At 38.2% G+C, this 19,366-nt stretch overlaps 2 protein-coding genes across 6 annotated transcripts in view; one reads left to right on the forward strand and one right to left on the reverse strand.

The window, feature by feature from the left end:
* cep89 (centrosomal protein 89) overlaps window positions 1-19,366 on the reverse strand; it is an 85,377-nt gene that overhangs the window by 17,896 nt on the left and 48,115 nt on the right. For all 5 annotated transcript variants that reach the window (XM_088614476.1, XM_088614473.1, XM_088614477.1 and 2 more), the window contains one exon: window positions 268-437. In XM_088614476.1, the coding sequence (XP_088470602.1) occupies window positions 268-437 (170 nt within the window). The remainder of the gene's footprint in view (window positions 1-267; window positions 438-19,366) is intronic.
* On the forward strand, window positions 418-15,679 carry LOC148644243 (E3 ubiquitin-protein ligase RNF182). The gene is made up of 2 exons (XM_088614478.1): window positions 418-556; window positions 14,397-15,679. Exon 2 carries the CDS (start codon window positions 14,411-14,413, stop codon window positions 15,131-15,133), a length of 723 nt encoding a protein of 240 aa, XP_088470604.1. The 5' UTR covers window positions 418-556; window positions 14,397-14,410; the 3' UTR covers window positions 15,134-15,679.

Below are 19,366 nucleotides of genomic sequence, written 5' to 3' on the forward strand. Positions count from 1 at the left end.
GATCTTGCTATTTTAACCCAGAAAAATTACAGATTTCAGACAACAGCATGTAAATGCTAGCCAGGTCTAGAGGTTCTACATTATCTGCATGCATGTTATTTTCAGGAGAGAACGGCCAGTACAAGAACAGAGCGCACTGGAGTGAGGAGAGAGAAACCTGCCAGCCAGCCGCGAGCGAGAGGAGAGGGCAGAGCGAGAGAGGGAACAGCTGCCCCCCTCCTCCACCGCTGGCCTCTAATTGGCTTGTTTTGACTGCGTCTGCCTTACCTCTTCTGCTGCAGCGCCTGGTCCAGCACTTCCTGTCTGTCTCGCAGCAGCCGCTGGAGGTGTCGGATTTCTCTCTGGTAGGAGTCTGCCTTCCCTGCGAAGTCGTCCTCCTGCTCCTGCAGGCGGTGCCCCATGACTCCCAGCCTGGCGGCGGCTTTCTTCTTGTACACCTGCGAGAGCCGGAGAGGGGGGCTGTCAGGGCACGGGCACACTGCTGTTTCCTTGCTCCCCGCGCAACATCTGGAATGCGTCTGGGAATCCCTGCATGCCAGGATTCAGGCATGAGTAGGTAAGTGGGCAATCTGTACATTTCTAAGAGGTCTATTTGTTCATACTGCAAAGTATAAAAAATGGTCTTTTGCCTTACAGCACAAGAAAAGAACGCTAAGATCATTTTATTGGATCAGCAGACAAGTTTTTTTTCTCTTCTGTGACTTAAGAATGCTAACCATCTGAAAGCAGATTCAATAAAGATTTTTTTTGTTTGACTAATTATATATATATATGTATTAACATATATCTGAGGAGTTTCAACTAAAAAAATCTACGAGCTGATTTCAAAAACGTAATGATGCATTGCTTTCCCCTTCCACAGTGAGACATCTGTTGCATGATTAAACCAACATTATCCAATACCTCTCTTATCCGGGAGGCTTGGGGTTTAAGTATATAATATTTAAAAGTTACTGGATTTAAATCTGTACCAGATTCCTCTTGGTACACAACATTCTGGTTAACATGATGCTTATTTAAAACACAAGAAAAATCTCTCTGGGGTACTGAATATCTGTAGTGTTAATTAATTTATCCCAAACATCTTCTTCCTCAATTAGAAGCCTCCGACAACAGATATAAAGCATCTTCTGAGAGCATGAAAAGTGTGCTTTGCAAAAACTTCAGTTTTAGAATTGTATAGATACATATGTCTTTAAAAAACGTTTTACATTTAGAAAATTGTTGTGACCTAACAAACGCTCAAACACAAACACATGAACCACTAGAGAATTGTTTTTAAATTACTGAATCTAGCCTGAAAATGACAGTGGAAATGTACAGTCCTTTCCTTATATTCAGGATGAAAAAGAAGCATGTGGGCACATATCACTTTTCTTCTCTTTCAGTAGGTGGCTTCAAGTACGAAGGCAAATTTAAAGCCAAAGACTGCTCAACCCCAACCCCTGCAGGGTGTGCACACAAACTGGCAAAAAAACAAAGTCTGCTTGGCCTCCCAGCCCCCTTGGAAACAGTAACTGACAGAAGCAGGTTGTACTTCAATACAATACAATACAAATTTTATTTGAAAGCATTCATTTCTGATTTAATCCAAAGCAGAGGGCAAGGTTTAAAAAAAATGGGATGACTTAAAAATAAACTGATTTTTTAAAACTGCAGACGTTAAACATATTGCTGTTTATTATTTGTTTATTAACAAGTAAAACAAGTAGAGCAAAAATATTTAAGCATACATTCTCTACTTTGAAGGGAATGATTGGGAATATTGTTCATGTACATTTCATGATACCAGACTAACTGTGCCCTGTGACTGGAATTCAACAGAAAAAATCTGAATTTCTGAAGCAGTTTGATTCATCAGTGAAATCATGCAGACTCTTTGTAAAACCATACATTTTAATGATAATAATAACCTCAATTATTAAGTCAGAATGTAAAACAGCTATTTACTGTAAGCAAAGGCAATGTTCCAAAATTCAAGAAAATCCTGTTAAAAAACAGCAACACCCTGCTCTCTTATCTCAGCTCTCCAACACATTTTCTTTCTCGATATTTATTTATTGCTGGCAGAGCATCACAGTCATGATGCAAGCACGTGAACCGAGCACATAATTCCCTGCGGTTACCTGTAACCCGTGCAATTTTCCATTCCCAGTATTGATGTATTTGGCTTCAACAATTCTGCTAAAAAGCCCCATTTTAAAATAGATGCCCAGCAGAAGAGAGGTAAAAAGCAAGTGTTTTTTTACAGTGGTGGATGGTAGAAGAATAAGTTTCATATTTAAATGAAAATCAAAGACAGATTAGAAAGAAAAACTTTTTTATCTTCTTATTTTACAACTGATCCTGTTCCAAGACCCAGAGACATGTGTCTGCCTTAGGCACATGTGTGACCTGCACAACACTACAACAATCCAGCCTTTTGATTTAATTATTTTCCTTCATTCTATTTATGTTAACCGAGAACATATGCTTATTACCAAAGATGACCTGAGGCTGCAATTATAAAACAGATGCATTTGCTGGAGTATTTTGTGTGAAATGCCTTACTGATACACACAACTGAGCAGCATCACACCGAGAATTTGAGCCCATGATCCTCTGCTCTGGAGAGCATTATTATTGTGCTGTGCACTGGAATGCAGTGTATGGTATGCTTTTGATTACCCACAATCTATAGGTTCCTGATTCACAATCCATAGTACCAAACCCCCAAGAAAAAAAGGACAAAATATTAGAAAAAGAAAATGTATTGATGCAGCCAAAATAATTAATTGAGGTGCAAGATTACAGAAAAGACAGAACTTACCTTAAAAACAATTCAATGTACTGATTCATAGCCCAAATTCATACTAAGACAGTGAACTAAGACAGACATATAAGGGATGTGCTCATCTCCACTGTACTCTGTCCCAGCGTAAAGATGAGGGGGGTTACGTCTCCGTCTTGGATTATTGTCAGATATTGTCACAGTACTGCAAACTCTAGCTTAGAGTATTAAACGTGAAGCTTGATGACATTCTGTTAAAAAGGTATAGCTCAACATCAGTACTGGGCACCGTATGAAAATGCAAGACTGTCTGATCTCTTGCTTTATGACAAGGACACCACTTAATTTTGTAGATGTTAATGGATAAGAACGTCAGTAGGGCTATGGGCTCATTCGTCAGTCTTGGGGTTCAATTGCAGCTCGAGGTCATAATTCAAATGAGCACAATGGTCTCAGGTTAGCAACCGGCAGGCAGCAAATCGCAGAATCACCGTAGTGCCGATCATGACTTGGAAGAAAAGAGACAGCTGTGAAATGACACTCAGGGATTAATTGGCATTAAATATCAGCGCTGAAGTCAGAGGTTTTCTCTCTGCACCCACAGGTGCTCTGGTACGGCTGCATGCGTGAGCTACTTCAAGTCTCCCAAAGTCTTCTGCCACTCTTGCTTCAAATATGAAAAAAAGGAGCAGCTGCAATTTAAATGCATCCTCCACTGGCTTGCCTGGTGACGTCTATTAATCTCATTTTAAGGACCTGCACTGGCCTTTCATTCCACTCCGGAGGCCACTTCCACCACCAGCAGATTAGTACGTGACTCATAGATCCGTCGCAGATGAAAATCCCGAATACTAATTCTCCTGTGCTTATGCCCACACACAACATCATTACCCCCATCGCTCCAGAGAAACACGGAGGTCACTTTCTGCGCTCTTCCCGAACTACATGGCTCTGTTTCTGTCTGATTAGACCCAGAGGACCTGGAAGAATGCTATTTTTTTTTATCGGACAAGCAAAACACCTCCAATCCTAAAGTGGTGCAAAGCCAGTGCTTTTCTGATCTTATAAGAAGGAACTCTGCATATTTGCTGAGCAGTCTTCTTCATGGTTGTGTGTTCTGAGCATGTGAAGACATCAAACCACATTAGTGCAAGTCTTCTGAGAACTCCTATCAGCACAGGCAGTTCCTAACGAGACAATGCAGGGAGATCAAACACACCAGTCCAGAGAAACTCTCACGGCATTGTTACTGTAGTTGTCAGAATTAGAGAGAAATAAAAATATCATTTTAATTTTCATGGTTCAACAGTTTGGGAATTATCCAACTTGTAGCCATCTAACTGAGAATTATTTTTATTTTTTAGATAGGCTCTTGAGTTTAAAAATAATAAGTAATTACATTCTGAAACAAAATGTAACAAGATCTTTTTAATGTCCAAAGCACTGAACAATGACTGAAGCGTGGCCTCTTGTCATGCACCACAGATGGTATGAAAATTTGGCAAATTTTGCTCATAGAGGTCATCATGTTGGAATTCAGTGGAATATTATTATTATTACTTGTAGTGGTGTTTTTGCCACTGAAGTTATATACAGCTAAATCTTAAGTGGCGTTCAAGATCTGCATCCTAAAACAAACCTCATCTTGACCGTATATTTTGATTTTGCACCATAATTCAAAATAATTAATTCATAATTAACTGAGACCATTCTCTTAACCATTGCCTTTGGAAATACCCACTGTGGCTCACACTTTTTAGCTGGAATATATGTACAGTATGCCTGAAGTTTAAAGAACGGCACCTCTAGCACTTTGAAATTCAATGCATTTTAGAAAATAATAAAGATGTTATGCTGAGTATGTAGGAGGACACCTGGGGAAAAGCAGAAGGTATTATCTGAAACAGTTGATGTGATTCATGGTATAATGGAAAGTAGAATCCCACATCATAGCAGACTAGTCTGAAGCCTAACATCCTGCCTCAAAGCCATTACCTACACTGGGGTTGAAGGCAGATCAACTACCACCTTCAGCTGAGTTTGTAACGCATGTCTAGACTGTGACAGTCTGGAGCAGGCAATTACAGATCATCATTTCTTTACAATACACTAGCCCAAAGAGGCTTAGCTTCTTCTTCACCCCTCTCTTTAAGAAAGCATAGTCAAAATAAATTGCTTTTCCAGCAGGTTTTATTGGTTTGGTTTTACTTCACATTACAGAGATGCTAATTTTCTCATCCCCTCTAGACAGCTTGCTCACTAAAAACTGTCATTATGACTAGACGAGCACCCATTCCTTTGTCAGGCCCATAGAAATGTGAAAAAAGTGATTTATTCACCAGTAATAGCACTACAGTACATCAGATGCCTGTGAACAGATAAGAATTGTTACATGACATATCTTTATGTGTCTGACCACCATCTGAGCTAAATTTACAATGTTATACAGTGGGTGGTATTATATTTTGTCTCGGCTTACTGATTACCTTTAGTTTATTTTGACCATTATCACTTTTCTGCAATCTCTTAAACTTCTCTAATGTTAACTAAAATGCTTGCTTATTAAAATCTCTTGGGACATCACAAGGAGGTCATTTACAAGAATGTCAACCTGAAGGATGTAGTCAGATAAATGCAGAAATCTAAAAAATAATTTAAAAATAAATCTGTATGTGTGTTTATGTCATGTTCAACTGACATAGCAGCCATTTATACTTCTTAAAAGCATAGTGTTAATTGGAGCATGACCTAGAAGCCATTGCTTAATGTGTTGTGCAATATAGGAAGACAAGAAATCACAAGACTTGTTTTACGTTGCAACTGATTACATATTCAAAAAGTCAAGGGTGGAACCCCAGAGATGGACAGAGAAACTGGAGAGAAGCACATTATCTTCAAATTAATTACAGCTTAACAAATCACCTCTGATTACTGTTTCCCTGCTGATCCACATCCCTGCATTAATCCTGTGACTTACATTGAATATAAATCAGGAAATAAACCCAAGTTAAATGAGTTCATTTAGAAAATAAAGACATTTCATATGCATCTATGAATCACACTCTTACAACAATTGTAACTTCCAATATATAGCATCAATGCTAACTGAAACTGACATATTAAAACGTCAAACACACAAAACACAAAACATCAATTCACACCCGAAGAAGGTTCCACAGCAGAAACATTGTGTTTTCTTTCTTCTCTTTTCAGCATGGAATAAACCTATTACTTGCTCCTTTGCAGCCTATGCATGCTGACACAGCTACCCACCTGAACTATATTAAAACATCTTTAATATTTTAAAGCAACAGCTTCAACTGAGAGTAACTAGATCCAGCTGCACCCTATCTTTCCTGTTAAAAATAACAAAGAGTGGTTGTTTGGTTCATTCAGAGATAAAGATGCTAGCTGTAATTAAAGAAGGTGCTGAATTAAATCAGTACAGCTTTTGCTCACACCCCTCTGTTTGATCTGGGACATCTTCTAGAAAACATATCAATGTGATATGAAGGCTTAGCACTTTAATTAGGAATAAGTGCATTGCTGCCTCACAGTGCTGAGGCCCTGGGGTCAATTAAGAACCTGGGCTGCCAGCTGTGTAGAGTTTGTATGTTCTCCCAGTGTTTGCATGGGTTTACTCCAGTTTCCTCCCACAGTCCAAAGAAACACTGGTGGGTTAACTGGCCTTGGTGTGCGTGTCTGTCTGTGCCTTACAATGGACTGGCATTCCTTCCAGGGTGTATCCTGCCCTGTGCCCGTTGCTTGTCAGGATAGGCTCTGGTTCTGGTGACCCTGTATTGGATAAAGTGGTTAGAAAATGGATGGATAACTCAATTTAATAGTAGCTGAATGTTTGTCTATCCTTTCAGTGACAAAACATTTGTCAAATAAATCCTAAGTATGATACTGTTTCTAGTCAAATCAATCCACATCTATTAGAAAACATACGGAGAGAACTGTGTTTTGTGGAATAATTTCACCACTATACAAGACATGTGATCTCTCATTATTGATGTCACTGACCACTGACAGCCTACAGCTCCCCTGTATGAGGGGGCAGTGTGAAGCAGTGATTGATATAATATAATAATAATAAACTTTATTTTATATAGCGCCTTTAAAGGTGGCTTCTCAAAGCGCTTTACAGGATGACAATAACAAAAAATAAGTAGACTACAACAATAAATAAGAAAATTTCACAAGACAGGACACAATTAAAATTACAACAATACAACAATAACAATAGAGGAGACCGTGGAAGATGGTATTAAGAAGAGCAGAGGGGTGAAGAATGGAACCAGTTAAGTAAAGGCTTTTCTGAAGAAGAAGGTTTTGAGTCTGGATTTGAAGGAGTTTAGAGAAGGTGACTCTCTAATATCCTTGGGCAAAGAGTTCCAGAGCTTGGGGGCATAGCAGGAGAAGGCCCTGTCGCCCATACAATGTAGACAGGCTTGGGGGACAGTAAGGAGGGCAGAATTTGAAGAGCGGAGGTTGCGAGGTGGGGAGTAGGGCGATAAAAGTTCAGACAGGTATTGAGGTGCCAAGCCATGTAAAGCCTTGTAGGTGAGCATGAGGATTTTAAGTGATTGAGTGCATTACCAGAGGACTGTAGGTTCAGTTCCCCAGTGTAGACGATGTTGCTGTATCCTTCAGCAAAGTATGTTTGTTGCTTGTTTTGTTACTGTTAATGGTAATGTTACAAGTTAATGTTTGCCAGGTAATTAAAGGCAGAGGCTTCTTCAGGTTATGTTCATCACAGGTATACTATTTTTGCACATGAATTAAGAAGGGGGACCATGTACAGTATTTGTTTATGGGGGTGCGTCATGTAACAAGGGGAATGACATTCTCCCCCAGTCTGCCCCCTGCTTTGTGTTTCTCTCAGGGTGTGTACTTGTGTAAATAGATTGCGTCTAATAGATCATTCCAGCAGAACAGAAAGCCTGGTCTCTCTGTGCAGAGTCTCATATGTGGAGTTGAAAGAAGTCCAAAGTCAAAAGAGCACAGATGATATGCAGGTATATAAGGGGTTAATGGTTCACCACTGTAGTCAGGAAGCAAACCTTTCAAGCCCTTAAGGGCAAGCAACAGTGTATTCAATCATTCTGAGATCCACAGGGAGCCAGTGTGAAGCAGCTAAAAGAGATGATGTATGCTCACAGGAACCTGTTCGGTTTTCCCCTGAAGGGGAACAATATGAGAGTTATAGGATCCCAAAAGGGTCTGAAATAGAATAACGGAGTAAAGACAGGAGAGTTAAAACACCAAATGGTCACGTGACGTTAGCCATGAGTTGTCCAGGCTTGCCAGAGTAATGACTGGCCTTGTGTCAAGCAATTATTAGTAATCCCAACAAAGATTGTTTCTGTACTATGCCTTCATCCGAACCCAGACTGAAAAGACGTATGCAGCTTATTTGCAGATATATGGGCTTGTAACTAAACAGCAACAGTTGTTCTGCTGCAGAACGTTTGCAGAAAGGTAAGATAGCTGTTGGTCAATAATTACTGAGTTGGTTGTTCTCTAAATTCTGCTTTGTTTTAAAAGAAAGGTAATAACCACAAGTATAAGGGTAATACAAAAAATAAAAATATAACAGTCGTGGCATATGGAGAACAGCCCTGCAAAACATTCATTACCTCACAATTGTTTTCTGAAGGGCACCGTCTGCTCTTTAAAGTACTGTCAAATTTCTCCTGCTGATAATGCCGAACCTCCCCCGTGTTGAATTCGAAGCAGGTCTTCAGGGCCCCAGCTGATGCCGATCCAGCAGACATCGCAGAAATTGCCCATTGTCATGTAAATAAGCTATTAACCTTTATGACGGCACCAAAGAACAAGCACAAATCACTTCACAGTTTACCTAGGAGATGATTAGTTTGGTTTGCATTTAGCATGAAAAAGGCAGCAGTCAGCTGTGAGAGGACCAGCTAATGCACTGTGGCACATTAAGAGAATCACTCTCTGAGGGACGGAAGGACCTGATGGCATTTTTTATCAGTGCCTGCAGAATGATGACGGAGGGATGTAAAAATACCCACTTCCGAAATTCTGCACATGGGAAAGAATAGAGCAATGGATCTAACCCTTGGAGTCATCCCATATGTTTCAACTCCAGTCATGTACAGTAGATGGAATTACCCAAGAACATATAATATAGTCACCAGATTCATGGTATCACATCAGTACTAATACAAAACAAATGGAATATGTTATAATTACTAATATGAAAATTACCTGTCAAACCTTTATCCTACCTAATCTAGGATTGTAAAAAGCACCACAACATGTTGTAAATGATTACACTAATCAATACTCCCTAGCCCTTTTCGAATATTGGAGTAAATAAAATAAAAAGTTATGGTGGAATCGTAAATGTTAAATAAAGAAATGTGATAATAAGCATTGTATTTGTACAAATTCTTTAAATTTGGGTTTATATCCAACTTCGGAGATGAAACTGAAAAACATAATATTTAGCTATCCACAATCAAACAAACAAAATCTTAAAAAATTGGAAAGGTATTAAGTTAATATGAAAACATTTGAAACCATATTTGACGTTGAACACCAAAATAGACTGCGTTTAGACAGATTAATCTTTTAACTATCCTTAGAATCCATTTTTTTAAGATATAAAGGGAATTCAGTTATCCCTGCATAAATATCCCCGCTATCCTGTAATATATATGTTTTGAAGGTGATCTTACAAAAGCAGGAGTACACAGCTGGAATAAATTGATTGCATATATTTTTTATTTTTCCTATGCACCTCATCATTTGTCACACACAGAAAGAAAACAATCTAAAAAACCTCAAGCGTTCTCCCTGTAGTTCAATATACATTTTTAATATGATTTAGCAGAGTCCAACAAAACCTGAGAAACTAAATTTTCTTTCCTTGGCAGATGTATTTTGTAGCAGCAGGGAGGTTCTAAGTACATTTAAGTTGGAACACATTCTTTTAAACCTGGCAAGACTTAATAGTCAAAGCAAGTGAAGCATTTTGACCATGAATTTGGTTTCTGTATCCATTGGCAGAAGCTAAAATTAAAAAAAGAACTGGCAATCTGATTTTCTAGGCATGACTGGTAAGGCATTCTGCAACCTTTCGTAAATGTTATTAAAGTACCTACATAATTTTGTTGATGGAGATATCTGTAAATAGAGGCTCCTAATCTTAACAAATAAATTGAAAAATAGTACAGCTAAAAACTATAGAAATTCCCACTTGTCTGCTACACAAGATAAAATCATAATCAACCATGTGCAGGCTCTCACAAATTTGATTTCCTTTTTTAATAAATAATGAAAAGACTTGTTTTTCTTACCCGTAAGGAAAACAACGACTGCATTTCACTTTCCAGTTTTGTCCTGGAGATTTTCAAGTAGCTGTCGTCAATAAATAGTTATGATAATTTGATTTATGCACAGCCACCTCAGAAAAATCAAAGGTATGCCTAAGGCAATAAATAAAGGAGTTAAGTCTTACAGCACATCTGACCACAAAACATAGCAGTCAAAAAAATCTGTTGTCACATTGACAACAAAATCTAAACTCTGAGGCACAGCATCAAACTCTCTGCAAACTATGCTTCTTAAACGTATTCAGCCTTTGCAAAGGCAGAAGAACCAATAATCACTCAGGTCATATAAAAAATCAATGCAGAAATGGGGAAAATTAACCAAAAATCACACCTGGTTCCAGCCATACCATGAAACAAAAAAGTCATTAATATTTCAGACATGTTTCTTTGCTGTGCTTATGATCAGACACGGCGGACCAAGTCAGACAACAAGGCGAGTCTTATTAAATGCAGTCCGGGTGTTTTCACCGAAACAGTGAGATACATGAAAATGAAAAAAACCCTTGTTGGCAACTGTAGGGAAAACTTAATACATACCCCATCAGCTACATCTGTGATGCTGTGGTTGCAAAGCCCATGTTTTTTTCTCCAATTTGATGAACGTATTTAGTTGCAAGTGGGTGACCTGGGTTTATGTGCTACAGCTTTTCTCCTTAGGAGTTAAGGTTAAACTTTTTGTATGTCTTCTGCCACCTCACCCTAAATGCCAAATGACCCCATTTATAAATAACAAAGGGTTTGATTCACAATACATCGTTATTAGTATGTTGACTATTCTGTTTGTACATTGCTTTTTCTGAAGTACCTCATAAAGATCACTGGATGACTGAACCTGTAAAACTGGTTCTTATAGGATGTTACTGTAGAAAGCATGCACATTTCACAAGTAATGTGTTTTAAATTGCAATTGTAACAACAATAGGCCCACATGTACAGTGTACAGTGCAGAGATGTTAATAAATCATAGCTGACTCCAAAAAATACAGTAGGAGAAAAAAGCAATTTTCTTTGTCAGTCCCATGCATTTATTTGTGTCTCAATCAAGAGAATAGCATTAGAGGACAATGATAACACTACACAGTATTGATTTATAGCACATGAAATGCAAAGCTTGAGCTATTCAACAAGATACTGTCATGACAAAGACACCAATTTGATGACTTCTCAAAATATTTCATTTGAAAAACAGCTTTCCTATTTATTCTTGTTGGCACTGTTTTTCTACTGTAATACTAAATAAAGTTTGATCTGCCATTTGTTTCAATTCAAAACAATCCAGCTTAGGGCACCTCAGAAAATTATTTTCTGCATGTTAATGTGCAGTGTGCATGAGCACATCAGGTTAAAGATAACATTCACATTTCCAATGATATACGTGTAGTTTAAAAGCCATTGACCTAATAGCCATTTGCCTGAAACTGTGTCTCTAAAAAGAGGTCCAAGGCCAAAACCCAAAAGTGAGACATGTGGAAACCACTGTGGGTTGAATATATGAAAGTTTTTCAAAAAGGTGGGACTGCTTAAGACCAGTGATTCAATATCTTTTCTTTATTAGCTAAATCCCAGAACACTCCCAGCTCTTCGTGTCATCAATAACAAATCACCCTGTGATGTCTTCAAAAGACATCGACCGCAGGGCCACGCGACATTAGGACAGGTTTGAATAGCTCGAAAGGTGTGATTTGGAACACCACACACATTGCAAACCTAAGGCAGGCCTTTTAGAGACTTGCAAGGCTCTCTGGAATTATTGATCAGAGCTCTTCTCACGTTCCAGTGACTCTGCAGCCTCTCCTCACAGAGCCCTGCACCAGGGAATCGCACACAGCTTTAGCAGAGAGCACTTGCCCAGGTACTTGAGGTCATAAGAGTGCTTTTACTCCCATTCAAGTGGCCACTTGCTTCTGCACTAAACTGCAGTGAAGGGACAACATTTGCATCTCCAGCAGGCATTGAATTACTGAATACTCTTCACTGCAAACATCATATAGATAAATGAAGCCACCAGCAAATAAAGGCTAGTTTCCAAGGTGACACATGCGTCCTATGGCTGAAGAACAACTGAGTTTCCTTTCTAGTGCGGTATAGTTTTTAGTAAAACTTGAAAAGGAATGTGACATGGCTGACAAAGCTCTAACACTCCCTATATATACACAATAGTTTTACACACATTCATACATCCATTTACAATCCTCTCTTATCAAACTGTGCTCTTATAACTCCAATATAGAACACTTTCTTATAGCAACTTTCAATTTTCTACAACAAGTAACCTTTTGGATGGACAAAGCGCTCAATTTTGCGAATGAATATGTTTGTCAAAGAAAATTATTTTATTACATATTTAACAGATTCAATCACACTCAATCAATAAATGAGTAATTTGTTTATGGGCATGGGCTTTCAGTGGATTGTGTGCAGACGTGAAGGGGTGATGTGTTGTCACATGTAAATGAGCTTGTTGTGATTGTGGGGAGTGTAAATCTACTGCTAATTTTTTGTATGTATAAATCACAACTATAATGTAAGAGACATTTCTGAAAATTCAGACAAAGTATTATCATACCTTAAAAAATAAAAACAAGGTTCCTTGCTTCCTTCTACTAATATTAAACTTGCACTGCTCATTTTTTCTATTTCTACACGAAAGTCGGTCTGTTATTGTTCTCAATGTTATCATTGAAGAAACCAATGTTTCAATTTGGACTGAAGTGATAACAGGATTGAAGAAACACACAGAATGATTGACTCATCCATCAACCTAGAAATAATCTTCCTTGTTCTTTTTCATAGTGCGCAGATATAAATGTTATCAATCAAATTCCCTCCAACACCCACACGTTAGTAGCGTGTTTTCTCTGCTAGGAACCCGATCATGCAGAAAAAGAGTGTTTATTTCCATTTACAGTGATGGAATGCGAGCCATATTTGAAGGGTGCCCCAAGAACAAATAAAAAGATAATGTTACAAAACATTCACAATTGATACAAAGTCAATTTCCATCCTAATCATCATACATAGCAACAAGCATAGTTTTCAGGTTGCTATCTAAAATGCAAGCCTAGCATATGAGATGTGTTTTACCTTTGGAGACCCAACGCTTGTCGATTGGGATAATATTCTAAAATCAAGGAAAGGCAGATCTCATCTGATGTGTGAGTGATGACGACCAGAGGTGAAATATGCTATTAAAAATACACAGTTTTCATCTCAAACATTGACCTGCGATAACAGCCTTCCACGCCTGTCTTCCTTGCATCACGAAATTCTGCGGCTTCCTTCTCAAAAGAAACGAACAGGCCTAGAACAAGTGTAAAAAACGTTCTTGTGTCGTCACGAAGGACACGGAAACACCCCAAGGTGTGCAGAAGGACTAGAGTTGGGCATGAACCTGTGTGGTTGAGTAAACAGAACCCCGGTCATGGGGAGCAGGCGCTGGAGTTACAGCAAGCTGCCCTCCTCGCGGGGCCGAGGAGCTGCTGCCACGAGGAGGATGGGGGCGGCAGGATCAAACCAGACCGCGGACACCAGAAAGGCAGGATTAGCAGCCTGCACTTACACAGACACATGATGTTATCAGGCTTATTTTCAGACTTTAACAAATAAAATAAGGAAGATCCTGGAGAATCACTTATTATCAAACAGTGATTATTACACGCGGGTGGCAGAGCAGCACAGTGGTCAGAATTGCTGCCTTGCAGCACTGGGGCCCTGGGTTCAATTCTGGACCTGGGGCACTTTCGGCGTGGAGTTTGCATGTTCTCCCTGTGTTTTCATGGGTTTCAAGTTCTCTGGCTTCCTCCCACAGTCCAAAGGCATACTGGTACTGTAGGTCCACCCTTATTAAATGTAGAACACAAAAACCTTCCAGTTCTTCCTGAAAAACATGAGTTCTACCCTTTACACGTTTTCAGAGTAGGGTTAACAGTTACAACAGAGCCTTGAGATCTTTTGCTCTCAATAAATTAATTGCTTAATTGCTGGCTCATCTTAAGAAATGTAATGTTTTTTTTCCTGACGCTTTAAAAATTATGCAAATAAAATACTGTAGTAGATTCATGTTACTGTAGCTATTAATATAACTCACGTTTGAGTGGAACTGGATAATGTTTTCAGTCTTTAATGTCTTGGTAGAACTAGACTCGGATGACTTGGCATGAAATGGCTTTGACATTTGCGTTTGAAAACGTCCAAATGCGGATTTCTTGTCTGCAGCCTCCGCCATTCACATGAATTCTTTTCTTCTTGTTTTACAGAGCATGAAGTAAAAATGAGCTGTTCTCACACGGAACCTGAGGAGAAGCTATCCAATGAGGAACTGGAGTGCAAGATCTGTTACCAGAGGTACAATGCACACAACCGCAAGCCCAAGATCTTAGACTGCCTTCACAGAGTCTGTGCCCGATGCCTGAACAAGATCTTGGACATTGGAGATGGATCCCACTATATCAGCTGTCCCTTCTGCCGTCACGAGACAGAGGTCACGGAGTACGAGGTGGCTGGGCTGCCGGACGACTGCAACATCATGTCAAAACTGGTCACCAGGGACAAGTCCTGGAGCACAGAATGCAAAGAGGTGGTCCTGACACCCAAGAACCTCTCCTCCACCAGCCCATCCCATGGCTCCTCCAATTGCCTGGTTATCACTATCATGGAGGTGCAAAGAGACTCCCCTCGGACACCCAGCAGAAATACTAGCTCGGATTACTATGCAGAGCCAAGTCTGGATTCCATATCAGTCACTTCTCACAGCCACACAGACCAGGACCTCTTCTCCAAGCTCTGTAACCATGTGCCAAGGATATTGGTTTGGCTGCTAGGGTTCTTCTACTTTGGATCCCTGCCACTTGGGATTTACTTGCTGGTGATTCAGAAAGTGACTCTTGGGATCGTGTGTGTCAGTCTGGTGCCTTCCAGCCTGACTGTGTGCCTGGTGTATGGGTTCTGCCAGTGTCTGTGCCAAGGGATATGTGACTGCTCCTCCAGGACCTGACCGGCACCAACTGATAGATCCTACCAGACCTAGGCTGTCCCTCACCAAGACATGTGCAGTGATCACTGGCATCCTGCACTACTTAAAAACACTTCAATCAGTGGTATTAAAATCAACTAAAAGGTCTTTCTAATTGTGTGGTCCATAATGTTTTTGTTCACTTGCTACAAAGCGTTAAAAAATCTTAGACAAATGGCACTGTTAATTTATATTAGACCACAATGCAGAACCTCGATTTGAAACACTGATAGGTCCTTAAAATTGGGGAGTGAGGAGGTGATTAAATGCACTTTATTTGAATTCAATAATATTACTTGTGAGAAGATGGGTACTGCATTGCATATACCATGTTTTTGTCACTTATCACAAGACAATGTGACTAGATATGATTTCCAACACCAGGATGCAGCTCTTGGTTTCTTTTAAGTGACTATATTTACAGTTTCTGAGCAAGATCTAAGCCTAGTAAATCCTCGAACCTAGCTTACTTTCTGTAACATGGATCAAAACTACACACTTGAAATAAACTGGGAAGTTATTTTTTTTTATTCTTGTTTTCCTCATTTATAAAATGCATATGCTCTGAATTCAGTGAAAATTAAATCAGTGAAATTGCAAAGCACTACCAATCCATATAGTAAGCTTCTTTTATTGAGCAGAAGGCAAATGTTTGTCAGCTTCAAAATTAAATGAATTACACTGCTGAGCCACTAAATGTGCTCGGCACAACAAACACGCCTGTTCTCACGCAAAAGGAACTTTCATACTCTTAAGTTATTGGATGATCCTAATGGGTAGTATTTTTTAAGTGAAAAATTCAATCTGGTGCAAGACTTTAAAGATATGATTACATACATAAAGGCAAACAGATGTTACACACCAAAGACGGCAGGCAACTGCTTTGTTTTACATTGTCAAAAATAGAATTGACTTTCAACACATATCTGACTAAATGAAGACAAACTCGAGACTGCTAATGCTAACTCTTTTTGTGATGGCAGCTTTGTGATGTACAGTATGTAATATGCTAATGATTGCATCACTTTAGAACTAGCAGCAGTCTTTAGAATTATTCATGGCATCATTAGAGGATTAAAAGGAATCATTAAAATGAAGTAATCTGTGACATATAGTGAGAAAATGTACTGCTAAATAATCTTTTTACAGTATCACTGTGACATTCACATATTATACAAATGTCTGTCATTTCTTTTAAGAATTCATGGTTATCACATTATGATTGGGTGGAAGGCTATAGGTAGTTATTTTGTAAGCAGATATCTACACATCAAAGGAGTGCAAGTCAAGTTTGACAATACAGTGCATTCTTAGTAAATATTTGTAAGGAATTATGAGTCAAAAACTAAGATAGAGTGATGAATAAAACCCACAATTTGGATCCTATACTTGACTGGTTATTCTTCAGTGACACTTCAAATTAACTGCCGCTGACTAAAAGTGATTGCATTTTGAAAATGTGAATAATGAATTCATTAGGAAGTCTTAATGACAGACTTGCAATCATATGATTTGAATATAAATGTTAATTTCAGAATCATTTGTGTAGAACTAATTTTAACTTTTGAGGTCTTCCCAATGGAAACTGTATACATAAAAAAACAAACATTTCTCTGTCTGCTGGTAGAAACCTAATACATCACACACAGTGACAAACAACTGCTACTCTTCTGTCATTTCACAGAATACGAATTTGTAACATACTGTAACACACTTGTTGCATTATACAGTAGCTGTACAATACATATCGTACAATATAATACTAATTGTATTGAATCAAGCAAGTGTTCTGTGGTATTGTTTTATATTTTTGGTTTGTTTGCTATTGGTCATACTGACAACATAATAGCTTCTAAAAGGATATTCCAAAGTGGAAAGCACGTCACATTGTGCATGAGTGGGTAAAGTCAGCACCCCTGGTTTAATGTTAATATGTCATGGGCTAAGACACTGTGATCGTTGAGTTTGTTTTCCTAGAGGAACTTCATAATTCAAGCACAACTCAGCAGCTTGAGCTCTACTTTCTTTAGCCCACTGAAACATGTTTAAAAGTCATGGTGGGGATAGGTGAAAGCGTGTCACCCTGCTTCTTTGGGGTCAGTTCTCCATTCTAGTTTATTAATCTTACTGTCAATTGGTGAAACAAAAGCTCTGTTCACTTTTTCTTGAAGACATAATATGCATGGTAAATACAATTTAAAATGAAAGAAAAGAGAACCATTTAAATCTGTACAGTCAGAAACTGGATCTTTGAAATTTATACACAATCATTTAAAGAACATCTCTAATAACTTTTGCACTTCACACATAAAGAGTAACTTCTCTGGTTCTTAAATATTGAGCTTGGATATAAGAACTCACTTCTTGGTATAGATAAAAACCTTTTAACTTGTGTTAAGCTGCAACTTATGAAATATTCTATTTATTAAATATATAAAATAATATTTCCTTAAGGAAGACAATTCTCCAATAACTTATTTTCAAGATATACTTTATATACTTTAAAAGCAACTTAATAATGTATCATGGTTTATACATTATAATATGTACTTTATTATATTTCTACATATATTAATATACATGATATGGCTTTGCAATGACTTCTGTTTGACACAGGAATCGAACACCTAAAAAGTTAATACATTTAATAAGAGCAATGTATAGAGTATGTATCATTTACAATCTTTGAGGAAGCACTGGTCTGTCAGTATGAGAAGTTGGTTTTGATGGGAGGTTGTGGATGTTCTCAGTTTACTACAAGTTCAAACTATTTTTAAAACCCTTATTCCAGTCTTTACAAGGGATTCCAACCTCCACCCTTGAAAAGAAACAGGTCTCCCTTTATTGAGTTTGCTTATTAAAACAGTTTAAAACAAGTTTTTTTTTTCTTGCAAAAGGAAAAAGATATTAAGTTGAATGTGTAGCACTTTCTTTCTAGCAAATACAGACACCATTTAATTTGAAAACGAGTACACTTAAATCTGGAAACCAATTTAATCCATACAGTGAATCATATTTACAATTTTTGAATATTCCAGGCAATCGTCTGTATAGATCTTTATCTTTAAATTAAACAATCCACTTGATCATTGTTACTTTCCTTCAGTATGTACATATAATTTTTAAAGGCCTCTTATTTTTTCTGTTCCTTGGGAATACAGGTGCTTGGAAAAGATACCTCTAACCCTCCACAGGGAGCCTGGACACTCCGGTCGGCAGTGTCAGTTTATAAAATGCATCAGTGACGCTTGTGTTCCAGTGCACAATTCTGGTTTAAACCCTGCTCTCGCAGACTGTCTGTCAAGAAGCTTCTGTGCAGCATGGCTTTATAAAATTGAAGGCGACATCCAGCTAATTTATTAAATCATGTGTTTCCTGGTTCCCAAGTGTAGAAAATATGATATCATTGAATTCAACAAATATGACAAAGAAGCGAACAGCTCCTGGGAAGAATGGCAGGTGTTTTAAAGAGCTAGTGATTTTGTTTACTAGATTTTTTAGTAATTAATACTTATGTATCTGCTGGAGTTTGTTATTTTTATTTGTGAACAGAATCACATCTCTCACAAGATAGATAAGATTACAGTCTTGAATTCTCCATCCCTGTTCATGGATTCTCCTGTCCAGGAGGTCTTATAGATCATCCCTAAATGACTTGTTTCTAAAAAATGGAAACATCAGGTATTGATCAATTAAGCAAATAATTTGTTCAATTAAAGAAACACAGTTCCTTGAGAAGTATTGAACTTTGTTTTCCAAATGATTGAAAAAATGACTTAATTTAACAAAATACCTGCTTGAGTGATGCTAATTAAATGGCTGCAAGTCTTCAGAAATAAAGAACTAAATGATTACTTAGAAAAATAACACTGGACTGATGTTCCTCAGAACCGAGACTAGAGAGATCTACAAATCTAGAGTTATAACTTCAGCCACAAACCTGTACACATCAATTAGTATTTTTAAATTACCTAAACCTCACTGGGGAAGTATAACTATTTCGGAAGCTACTGTTTTGTTATACTGCATATGGAATGTGCAGTCTAGAATCCATCTGGCAGTGACTCATCCCAAAATATTTTATTGTTGCATTCCCAGCAGAAGAATCATGCAAGACTATAAGGTCATGTCAGAGTTAATTAGAGATGGAGTCTTTTATGCCTCAGAAGCAGTAACCCAAAGGAATAAACAATTATGTAAACTGCAGAATCCAAT

Source organism: Lepisosteus platostomus, chromosome 20, assembly GCF_059453375.1.
Source record: "Lepisosteus platostomus isolate fLepPlt1 chromosome 20, fLepPlt1.hap1, whole genome shotgun sequence".
Classification (NCBI taxonomy): domain Eukaryota; kingdom Metazoa; phylum Chordata; class Actinopteri; order Semionotiformes; family Lepisosteidae; genus Lepisosteus; species Lepisosteus platostomus.